The sequence below is a fragment of the Geospiza fortis genome, unplaced genomic scaffold (assembly GCF_000277835.1).
Source record: "Geospiza fortis unplaced genomic scaffold, GeoFor_1.0 scaffold286, whole genome shotgun sequence".
Lineage (NCBI taxonomy): Eukaryota > Metazoa > Chordata > Aves > Passeriformes > Thraupidae > Geospiza > Geospiza fortis.
The window spans coordinates 1,051,748-1,063,261 of NW_005054444.1; the positions used below are offsets into that span (position 1 = coordinate 1,051,748).

At 48.9% G+C, this 11,514-nt stretch overlaps 1 protein-coding gene across 1 annotated transcript in view; it reads right to left on the minus strand.

The window, feature by feature from the left end:
• Positions 1 to 2,266: 2,266 nt before the first annotated feature.
• The window catches only part of LOC102035809 (alpha-2-macroglobulin-like protein 1), a 31,082-nt gene continuing 21,834 nt past the window's right edge, over positions 2,267 to 11,514 (minus strand). Inside the window, exons 12-28 of the mRNA XM_031062286.1 lie at positions 10,782 to 10,998; positions 10,160 to 10,286; positions 9,752 to 9,873; positions 9,211 to 9,265; positions 8,409 to 8,492; positions 7,846 to 8,022; positions 7,603 to 7,684; positions 7,078 to 7,234; positions 6,806 to 6,880; positions 5,531 to 5,693; positions 4,668 to 4,885; positions 4,271 to 4,486; positions 3,683 to 3,807; positions 3,234 to 3,324; positions 2,723 to 2,791; positions 2,400 to 2,502; positions 2,267 to 2,307 (exon numbers count right to left, since the gene is read on the minus strand). Of these exons, the coding sequence (XP_030918146.1) occupies positions 2,267 to 2,307; positions 2,400 to 2,502; positions 2,723 to 2,791; positions 3,234 to 3,324; positions 3,683 to 3,807; positions 4,271 to 4,486; positions 4,668 to 4,885; positions 5,531 to 5,693; positions 6,806 to 6,880; positions 7,078 to 7,234; positions 7,603 to 7,684; positions 7,846 to 8,022; positions 8,409 to 8,492; positions 9,211 to 9,265; positions 9,752 to 9,873; positions 10,160 to 10,286; positions 10,782 to 10,998 (2,122 nt within the window). The remainder of the gene's footprint in view (positions 2,308 to 2,399; positions 2,503 to 2,722; positions 2,792 to 3,233; positions 3,325 to 3,682; positions 3,808 to 4,270; positions 4,487 to 4,667; positions 4,886 to 5,530; positions 5,694 to 6,805; positions 6,881 to 7,077; positions 7,235 to 7,602; positions 7,685 to 7,845; positions 8,023 to 8,408; positions 8,493 to 9,210; positions 9,266 to 9,751; positions 9,874 to 10,159; positions 10,287 to 10,781; positions 10,999 to 11,514) is intronic.

Genomic DNA, 11,514 nt, shown 5'->3' on the forward strand with positions numbered 1-11,514 from the left:
GACCTCCTTCTGTAGTAAGGAGCTCCTGCATGAGCTACCCCTCATGGTGTCAGCAAGGGGTAGGTTGGATTCCTATGTGTGTATAACCACCACAGGAGTTGTTTTCCCAATAAACCTCTGCACTGGGGATTTTTCTCAGACTGTGCTTTGCTAAGCTCTGCAAAACAGATTGTAAGGACGTGGTGGCATTGGCAGTGGTAGGTGGAGTTCCTCCCTCTCTGCAAGACTCCAAGCTCTGGGCAGTGCGCTCTCCAAATACCAGTAACAGCTGTAGGCCTGGCTGGCTCCAGTTCTGCTTTTTGGTATCAGCAAGGACAGATTTTGCCAGCGGTAAAGGCAAGGGAGAGAGAAGACATTTGCAAAGAAAGCAGAAATATTTGCAAAGTGTTTTTTAAAAGTTTTAAAGAAAGTAATTAAAAATTCTGTTCTGCGGAGTTGAGATCTGCATTGCTCATGGACTACTAAGAAAATTGAATAAAGAGAGGAGGAAAAGCACCTGTTTAAACAAAGGTGCAACATCAGCTCAGCCACTTCTGGTGCTGCACAAGGTATTGCTACCATCCAGCTGCTGATGCTTTCATTCTAGCCCTGTTAAACTGCACATGAAGCACAGAGCAGGGTGTCAGCAGCCTGCCTTGCTGGCACATCTCCTCGGTGTGTTCACTCTCAAACAAACAAACTTGAAATGCTCATGTCTTTGTCTCACAGATAGGACTTGCTGAGTCTTCAGGATTACTCTGGAGCATCATAGTTAAAATTTAAACACGCTTTCCAAATCCCTCCCATTAAAGCACCACAAGTTCCAGACTTGCTGCAGGATAGGGAGAGCTTTCAGGGCTGTAACCGAATCTGACCCTCAACCTTTACCTGTCTTCCAGGCTTTCCACTCTTAAGCCTGCCTTTGCACTTAACCATCACATTCTTACAGCCAGCTCTAGGGAGGGTCTGTGGAGATTCACCTGTTCATACAGACTTGTCACTGTCAACCTAAAAGATCTGTGATCACCAGCACTTTAATCATGAGGTTTGATTTTAAAAAGTGGTGATAGGTGTTGAATTTTTATTTACTCTTTGCCTGTTGAATTGTCTGTCCAGCATCTTGTAATGGGGCAAAGACCCTGCTCACTTTCCTCACTCATTAGCCAGGGCATCAGCCCCAGGGCACCACCCCTTCCTGGCAACTCATGTTTGACTTGCCCTGTGCAAGATCCAGCTCCACAGGAGGTGCAGAAACTAAAATCACTCCCTTTCTGCTTTCTATGCCAGAAGGACAGAGTGAGTCTGTGAGATACACAGCAGGGTAGATTTACACCCACATAAAGTGCACCAGCAGCCAAGACTTATGTCTCAGCTACATCTGTGTGCAGGAGGTGATGCTCAGTGGGATCAGTCTCCATGCAGGACTAGGAGTCCTCACCCCATACTGATGGCTGCACAACATGCTGGAGGGGAATCCAGTGCTGGAGGAAATGAATGCCATGACACAGCTGAGATACAGAGTTTGCCTCTGCTCACTCTTCCCAGGTAAAGGCTGTCACAGGGTCCAAACACACACAACAGTAGCCAGATTTGTGATTTGTATTTTATTTTCATTCTTTTTGCAAGCAAGAAAATCCCTGGATTAAAACAATCAGAGTTAATCAGACACGCAAAAAAAATTCACCAGGTAATGGCTGTCAGGATGAGCAGCATAACTGAGGCTGGATTTAGTCCTGAAATCCAGCCTGAGATGTGTCCCAGCACCAAAATCCCAAGCCTGAGATGTGACTTTACAGGTGTTTCATTATACCAGGAGAAATAATGCAGCAGCCCCACTGTCCTAAGGCATCTTGCATTAGTGGGATCCCTGTGAGCTGAAGCAGTGGACAGTAAGGAAGCAGTCCAAGTCCCTGGAGAAATGAGAGCAGAAGAGAGAGTAACCCAGAGAGAAAATAATATGACCCAAATTATTAATTTGGGATGCTAACAGCTAGGGAGCACAGGCTCTCACTAAGGACTCTAAAGGAAAGGGGTTTTTTGTTTGATCCACTATCTTTGTGTCACTTCAGCCCCTCCCCAGAAAGAGAAACTCTCCATATATAATATGCCTAAATATGATAAGCTGAAACCAGTACCATGAATTCTACTTAGGGAGTTTCAGATACAATCCTAGATGAAGAGAACGTGCTGAATCAGAGATACACAGGGCTCCAGCAGGACACAGAGAAGTGGATGGGGTGCACAGGAAGGTCTGTACAGGGGGCTGAGGAGGGGATTTGCACCTACCTCAGATGCAGAAGACATTATAGTCAGCCAGGGCCTGCTCCTCTGCAACAGAAGAGGAGAGATCTAAGTTATCCTTGCACAGAGCCAAGTGCAGACACCCAGGCAGCCCTGGCACCCCATGGTTCCCCACTGACCTGGGCTGTAGTAGTCATAGACCCTGACATGGCCTGGCTTCAGGTTGGTCACCTCAATCTCCTGCTCCAGATGCAGGATATATGTGTCAGAGATATGGCTCAGCTGGGGAAGAAAATAAATGACAGTTCACTTATGAGTTGTTCTTTTTATTCCTCACCTGAATTTGATCCTACTAACTGACAATAACAACTCTGTAGACTCAAACATTGGACTTCAAGATAAATCTTGAGTATACTGATCTGCTAGCCCCAGTCCTGGATTCTCCCAAAAATTCTGGCATTGCCCTCCACTCCTTCAGGTTCTCTAGCAGCACAGACATTACCTTGTCCAAGTAGATGGCAACACCTCCTTGTGTTTTCTCAGTTCTTCTCACAGAGTGTCCATGCTGCAGCTAGGACAGGAGAGAGGAGAAAGCAATTTAGTTTCATCTTTTGAAAGGAAAGTGTGAGACATCCCAACAAGGTTTATCTGAGTTGGCAGATTCTCATTCACTCGCTTCCAAATGTATTTTGGACTCCTATCTCTTCAGGCTGATCTCCCTGCAGGGCCACTCAGCTCCTGCAAACCCCAAGGACAAGAGCCTAGGGCATTTAGCTGACAGGGGAATGCTAAGCTGATTGGGTCAGAAGTATCACCATCCTCAAGGCTCACAGAAACAGCCAACAGTATGTGTTCAAGTTTGTTGTGTGGCAGAGAGGAAGGGATGGTGAGATTGCTCAAGGAAGAGACAGGCAACACCTTCCTATACAGCCTTCCCATACAGCCTTCCCCTCTCCTTGAGCATGGATGGTCCCACTGACACCACATCCACACCCTGACTCCACACATCTTACAGACATCCCAGATCCTGGAGCCAGGGCAAATCCAGTCGGTAGGGACACCTCCAGAATCACCATGTTGGAAGTGGATTTCTTCCCATTGTACCTGGGGGAGAAGATGAAAAAGAGTGTCTGGGGGAGAACATTAAAAAGAGAATATCTCCCAGCTTTCCCTTCCCTTTACCACCAGTCCCTGTGTGCAGTGCCCTGAGCCAGGCAGCCCAGCCAGGGCTGGGGACAGGCAGTCACTGCTCCCTCTCACAGGGTGCAGAGGATGGCTGCACTGCTCTGAGCATCCCCGCTCTGAGCTGACTACTGCACACCTCTCTCAGCAAGAGCCAAGGCTCTGCATCCTCCCTCCTGCTGAAACTGCCTGATGCCCCCAGTGCAGCCAAGAAGCACCCCTCAGCTGTCCAGCCATGCCCAGCTTTCCTTCCCAAGTGGGGTGAGATCTTTGGAGTCACCTGACATTGACATGGACAGTAACAGAGCGTGTATTGTCCTTGGTGCAATTGAGAGGCTCGGTTTTCACTTGCAAGGCAAAGGATGTGGAGTCTTGTGGGGAGGGTGTGTTGTACCTCAGCACCATCTGCAGGGAGAGACAAAAAGACAGACTAAAACATTGACAATTAGCTTTATATCATCTATGATACCTTTTTTTTTTCCACTGGCTACTCAACTCCTTGAGATCGGACCCCAGACAGTGAATGGATAAATGATATGCAGTAAGCACACTCGTCCCAGTACCCAAAATAAAGGTCACTCAGATTGGAAACCTTCCATGGGTTCCTTCTCAAACTTTCAGTTGAGACTGTGCAAGTCAGGCACACAGCAGTGGGATCGCTATAAAGCATTTTCATCTTCCAGTACTCTTGAGAGCCATGGAAGCATCATGGTCCTCATATTTGGGCAGGTTCTGTCTGTTTCCTCCCACACACAGGTTTATTGCATTGGCACCAGGCTGGGGTTAAAGCACCGTCAATGCACATTTCCTCCCACAGAGGTGCAGCAGAGTTTTGGTTTTGACAAGATGAGGGGATGAGGGAACCTACCCGAGTAAAGACACAGCAGCTGCCGTGGGCCTGCACCAAGAACTTGCCCGGGACCTCTGTCAGTGCCGCCTCCTGCACCAGCAGCCGGTTCTGGTAGGAGACCTGGAACTTCTTCCCAAAGCCTCCATGGGACCTCACCCTCACCTCTGCATCCCCCTGTGTGCTGTGTGTCAGTGCTGCATACTTGGCCAATGCCTGCAAGGCCACCACTGTGTCCTGAAAGGAAAACACAAGTACATTTGCATCTCTGACATCCAGAGACACTTGAAACCAGCATCCTGAGGACCTCCACATACAAAGGCTCTTTTGCCCAAAGCATTTACGCTTCCATACATTGTGTACATATCTTGCAGAGGTTCTTTCTCAAGAAATATCCCCTTCCCTGGCCATGAGTTACCTGTGTTGAGGCAAAGCCTCCATAGGCATTCTGCTGCCTGGTGAGCCAGGCTACGATGCCAGAGGCCATGGTGAGGTCGGACTCTGTGACATTTGGCTTGGAGAGCAGGGCCAGGAGGACGTAGGCTGTCATCTCCACATCCACAGGCACTGGTTGTGACCAAGGGCTGGTACTGGTTCTGGGCTTGGATGAGGTCTGACTCCAATGGATCTGCCCGTCTGGGAAAGGAAGGTAGCAGAGGGAATCTTGAGGGATGTCAGGGTGCAACACCTGTGGCCTAGCCTCCTAAACACAGGGGCTTGTGTCTCCAGAGACCATTGGGTAAACACCTTTTGGTTGGGTCATCACATCACCAGGGTAGCTAAAAACCAATGTATTTTGCAATACTTAAAACTCCATATTCTAGACCAAGGTGACATGCAAAAACTAATGCACCAATAATGCACATATGTATTACTTCCCAGTTGTCCAAATTCTGTATTGCCTTGTTTGCCAGGTCCACTAACAACCTGGTACTAGCCAGCTGTCCACTGGCCAGCCCTGAGGGTCAGGGACTAACAAGACATGGGGCACTTTACTTTCCTCTCTGGCATTTTGCAGTCCTGCACAAGAATGCCCAAGTCTCCCAAACCCCAACCTCCGCTTCAGGTGCCAGAAAAGGGCAAGAGATCTGAAGGAAATCAGCACCCACACCACAGTGGTGGCAGCACACGCCATGAGCTCATTCAGTGGATGTCTAAAAGCTCTCCTTGGTGAAGGGCCTGGAGGGTGAGGCTGTGCTCCTCCCAGCTGCACCTTACCAAGGGCTCAGAAAGGTCACCTGTCCCTTCTCTGGCATTCCCCTGGCTCCGAGGCCCTCATACCTGCTCTGATTGCCTTTTGGTCAAGCACATGGAGGAGCTCTTGTGTGCGCTGGGAGTCCTTAGCCAGGGCGAAGGTGTAGGCCAGCAGGGCCTGGGTGTAAGGGCTGGCAGCCTTGGGCAGGGCAGGAGCGAGGCAGCCCAGAGCCCTGCGCACCACCGAGCTCTGCAGGCAAGAGGGACACGCTGCTGGTCACACACAAACCCCTGGGACACGAGCAGGAGCATGCACACATTTCTGTGCCAGCACAGAAAGCACCCCGTTCATGCACTCCGGTGACTCTGTGCCCAGGCCCACACTCTCTCTATCAGCAGTAGCAGCATCTTCAGCCCTTGGTGGAAGGTGCTTGACAGACCCCCTCCTGAGCTGGTTTTGGGCTTCAGCAGTGCTCTCCCAATGAAATGAGCACCTTTCCTGAGGGAGTAACACCACCATGCCTCACTTTCTCAGGCCAAACACAGCAACAGCAAAACCACACAACTGCTAACGAGTACACACAGCCTGCTGAGCAGGGTGACTGTGTTTAATTCACCTTCACAGTGAATTACTGTACTATGGTGAAAAAGGGGTGACCTGAAGGACATCTATTGCCAGAAAGAAGATTAATTTCCATCTGTCTTCCTTTTTTTTGCCTAAACCCACTGCTTTCTGTTCCACTGAAAAGCATCGCTTTTTTAGACTTCCAGAGAGCTTCACTTCTCAATGTCTACAATTGTGTTTCTCCATGAAGTTAATTGATGGAGAAGTTTTTTATTTGCCTGTGCCACAGCCTAGTAACTAGCTACAATCCTTAGCACTGGTAAGAGCTCCTTCTTATTGTCATTACTTAACCATGCAGTTACAGCTGCCCTACAGCACTCCCTTCCCAGACTTCTGCTTTATTTGTGAAGCTAAACCCTATTAGGAATTACATTATGTCTATTTACTTGACTGTGGGAGCAGGTCCACCCACCTCACAATCAGCCTTCAGCTGGGTAGGACCAACAAGGGCATGGGAGGAGTGGGAATTAACAGCTCGTTCCTGGGAAATGGCCAACACAGTATCTAGCCATGAAGTCCAGTGGTTCCCAGTAGTTTAACCTCACCTTCTCCCTGCCAGGGATGTCGTCCTCAAAGGGAGAGTTTTTCCTGAGAAGCTGTAAAATCTTCCTCACCCACTCAATTACTTTGCCCACAAGTGCCTCCAAGGTGCTCTGATGCCTGCCCCAGTGTTACCACTAAGCTCGTTAAGATTCAGATGTTAAGGCAAGAGCATGGCAAAGAACGCCAGGATTTACCTCTGGTGTTGCCCCTGCCTCCAAGTATGCAGCAGTGATGTAGGCAGCCAAGGGGACTTCCCCATCTACACCTCCCTAAAAAAAAACATAGACATCCAAACAGCTGGGAAAATTAATAGGCAAATACTGAAGCTTTTCAGGAGAGGCCTCCCTATCCCTGGATTGCTCCCTCTCAAGAAAGCACTGCAGTACAGGCAAGTGAATTTAACCAATTACCAGCACACTTGGCAAGAACTGCTTGATGATGTCCTTCAAGGTGCACTGGCTCCTACCTTCATGAATGTGTGGAAAAGTTGTCCCACATTTTTGAAGCAACCACTGGGAAGCTGGTGGAATTCCAGCCAGCTGAGAGCAGCCTGGATAATCCGGTTGTCCAGGTAAATGTATGGCTTGGCTTGGACAAAGCATTTAACCACAAATGCAGTCAGCCTGATTGAGGAGAACAGAAAAAAAAGGCATGAAAGAAGGAAGAGAGAATCAGAGACTGGTGGAGTGCATGACAGAGCAGGAAGAATGAATGGAAAGAAAGAATCTAAGCAGAAGTTGAGGGGGAAAAATGTGAGTTTGAAACTGGTGCATCTCTCTTTACCTATTGTGCTATTTCTAATGTGCTGGTTCAAGATCAGTTCAACCCCAGGACTGGGGATGAATACCCAGTGTGGTGCCCTAGTCCACAAAGCTTCTAGAACACTTTGGATCCAATAGGACAGCAAGGGTTTCATGCTGGAAGCAGAAAGCTGCCCACCTCCTGGCTGTCAGAGAGCAGGTAGACAGCAGGGAGAGAGCCCAGGGCTTACCAAGTATTACCATACTCATCCTTGGTACCAAATTCACTGTAGGAGCCGTCAGGGTGCTGGTACTGCAGCTGTATCTGGTACCCTGGGAAGCAGGATAGGACATGAGTGCTCACAATGGTATTTGCAATGAAATTGCTGTGCAGGAATGGGGTGGTTGAGTGCTCCAGGTGGAAGGGGAGTGGGAACCTGGGACTGTCAGACACAGGGGAAGGCAGAGGGGCAGGGTGGCTCTGTTGCACTCACCGTTGCGCAGGAATCCTGCTGCCCTGTCCTTGATCTCAGGGCTCAGCTGCCTCGTCTTCTCCAGGTACTGCAGCACATAGACAACGGGGGCAAACAGCACCATGTTCTGCTCCCCACAGCCGTGGGGCAGCTGCACCAGGTGGTCCAGGTTCTGCAGTGCCAACCCCATGAGGTCCCCTGAGACAAAACATAAGCACCCTGACCACCTCCTAGGCAGCAAGATTCCTACCTGTGACCATTCCCAGCAGTGCACCAAGCAAGGCAGGCCCAGCACAGCAGTGTGGGGACACCTCTGTCCAGCCACCTTATCAGTTCCAATGTGCCCCTCATATGAGCTGTACACATTCCCATCCTGGCAGGGAAGCTCATCAACGCAACACTCTCTCCCTTGCTGCGTGTTTTAGGTTGTCAGTAATCAGGAAACACAGCCACACGCATGAGAAGAACATGGCAGTGGAGCCTTGGAAACCTCAGGAGTGGGGTGTGGGGAAATTTGGGCTTTCCTTGGGCTAAACTCAGAGATATGGGATTTGCAAGGGTACCACCATAGCTTAACTCCTTACCAGTGACTGAGACAGTGGCTCTGACTGAACCTTCAACCACATTTAGAGGCAGCACCAGGGACACAGACTCCTCTGCTGGATTCCCTGACACCAGTACGGTAAGGTGTGGGGAGAACAAAAAGAAACAGATTCTGGTGAAAAAAAGCCTTCAAAACCCCAGAAACTGTTCAGGGCTGTCCTGTGATAACTTCCCATTTTCCTGTCACAGAGGCTGTTAATCACTTCCAAAATCTATGTCCCATTCCACCCTTAATTTCCTCCATCCACCTCATGGTAACTGTGCTGTCCTAACACCCTTCTTTATAAAGAGGTTGAGAGGATTATCTCCTGGAAATCCTCAGGGGTCAAAGTCACCTATTTTTCTCTACAGAAGTTACTCCATCTCATTTAAGATTTCAGTTGCAAGACTGTCTCCTCAATGCTCCTCATGCTCTCAAAATCAGCTGATGACCCCATCATACACCATAAAATTCAAGACAGGAACAGCAATCCTAAGCCATGACCTCCAGCCTCGCCATGTTCAGTAGTGTGGTTTTATTTCCACAGGTGAAAAAGGCCTCAAGCTGTCACATTAGTGCCAGGGATGTTGATGGTTAAAGAGCAGACCTCCCCACATCCCTGGCTAGGAGAAAGCCCTAGCTGGCACTACAATTAGAGTACGCTTCTGTAGCTTCATCATGTGGACAGAGGAAATTGTTCAACAAGTTTCCACTTGTTGAACTATTCTGGGTTGAATACCCAGAAGGTGGTTAGACAGGAAGAGGGGGATGAACAGGGTGAAAGAAGAAAGCAATCCATCTACCTTTTTTGGGACACAGGATGGAGCTGTGAGCCTTTTCTACCAACACTCCCTCTGGCTGTTGGAGCACATAAAAGTAGCATTTTAATGAGCACCCAGGAGAGAAACGGGATTACAAGTGGATTAGAAGAAGGTATGTTCAGAATCCTGGTTCAGGGTGGACAGTCAGCTGGAGTACCATCGTTATCACACAAAAATACAAACTACTTTCAACCATTTTCACTTCAGATCAGAAACCAGCAGGCATTTTCAGAATATCCTAATTCTGAATATCTGTGAAAACGGTGCTGTAAGATTCAGCGGAGAACTCAGGAGACAAGGACATAAAAGAGTGTTTAAAGTTTCCAATGGTATGAAGTGAAGGACATCCCTTTACCTTCTACATCCATCAGCCCTCATGGCTGAGCCCAGCTCAGGCCCTGAGATGATAATTGCACATTTTGAATAGCATTTTGAATAGTAACTCCCAAAATTAACACACACAAAATCTGGGAATTGCACAAAGCCTACTTTGAGGCTTAGGTAACAGAACAGCTTGACTGACCCGGACTTGAATGAGTTTGGTGATCGTGTCTTTCTGTCCTTGTTTTGGGACAAATGGTATCTCCTCACCACAGAGCTCTTTGGAGGCCACAGCCTCTGCGCTGAGGGTGATGTTCATGAGCCCTGAAAATAACACACATTTAGGTGCATAAGACACTTTCTGAAGAAAGATTTCCTGTTAATGCAATAGACATCACCTGCTGACAACAAAAAATTTGATCAGAGCCCTATATGTTTCTGTACCTCCTAGCACAGGTTTGTGAGTAACCATGACCATAGGATAAGTGCAAATAAGTACTCTGGGTAGCAGAGCAAACAGCTCCTCACTCTATGTCAGCTCTTACAAAACACCCCCACCTTGGTCCCATCCCTTCCCAATTCCAGCACCCCACCTCTCTGTGCTTCTCACCCAGCTGCTCAGCTGTGACACTCCACTGAAAGGTCTTGGCTTCCCCAGCACACAAGCAGCTGCTGTAGGCACAGCCTTTGCATGGCTTCAGCTGGAAGTGTGCAGACTCCTCCAGGGTCACTTGGATCTGAAGGGGCAGAAGGGATGGCAGGGGGCAATAAATAAACATCAACAACACAAAAAGGAAGCCTACAGAGGGTAGAAGCAGGGCACAGCCTGAGAGCAATACATACAGATTGTTTGACTGGACAGGGATCAGGTTGGGAAAGCTAAAGTCCTGGCAACCTGGCCAGGGTTATCAAGGGCAATGTCTGTGTTTGTGCTTGGGATTGCCCCAGCCCACATGCAGGACCCTGCACTTGGCCTCGCTGAACTTCATGGGGTTTTCACAGGCCCAACTCTCAATCATCTCAAGGATGCTTCCTTATTTCTCTTTTTAAAAGTGGGGGTAATGTTTTGCATTTTCCAGTCAGAGGGAAAGTCACTGAATTGCCATGACTTCTCAAAGGGGATTTGGAACTGGATGATCTTTAAAGTCCCTTCCCCTATGACTCTATGATCATAGGCCACAGGTGTCAGCCATGTCCTGCTTTCCTTGCAGAGGCTCTCAGGGCTCACCTACCCTCATGCATTGCTGCAGGTTGTTGGAGACTGTGGCCTTCAAGTTGAAGGTCTCACCCTGGACCACAGAAGATGGCAGTGGCAGCTCCACAAGAAAGGGCTTGGAAACAATCAGCCGGGAGGCTGGAGCAAATCCAAAGCCGTTCTGTCCTGTGCAGAACATCCATTCTGTGATGGCATCAGGCACAGTGACATTGATGCTCTTGTTCCCACTGAGGCTGGGGAGAAGTGGACAGCAACAGAAGCATTTAATTGAATGATGCCATGCCAGGTGACCTGCTCTGTGTGCTTCTCTGCAGAGCACCCCATCCTCTCACCTCAGTCCAACCCCTACTGAACTTGCAGCCCTTGCAGGGTTACAAGTCCTTGTAGAAGTGGGGACCCCACCTCGGGTGCTTATACTGACAGAACTTGGGTCAATAGGGTACATGGCTGCAGGATGCCATCAATCACAGACAGCACTTCACCTTTGCACATCTAAAGATGACTTACAGATGTCAGCAGTCTTATTTTTCTCGGCCTAGAAATGGAGAACCAGAAACCAGAAACCAAGAGAGCAACAGGACGGGCAGCAGTATGGCTTAGATGAGGTTGATCCAGCCATTCTCTGTCCTGAGAGACACTGACAGCTTAAAGCCCAGCATGAGGGCAGGGCAGAGACTTGTCCTGTGCACACATCACAGCTTTTGAGAGGAGCAGACTGTTCTGCAGCTGCCACCACAGCCAACACCAAA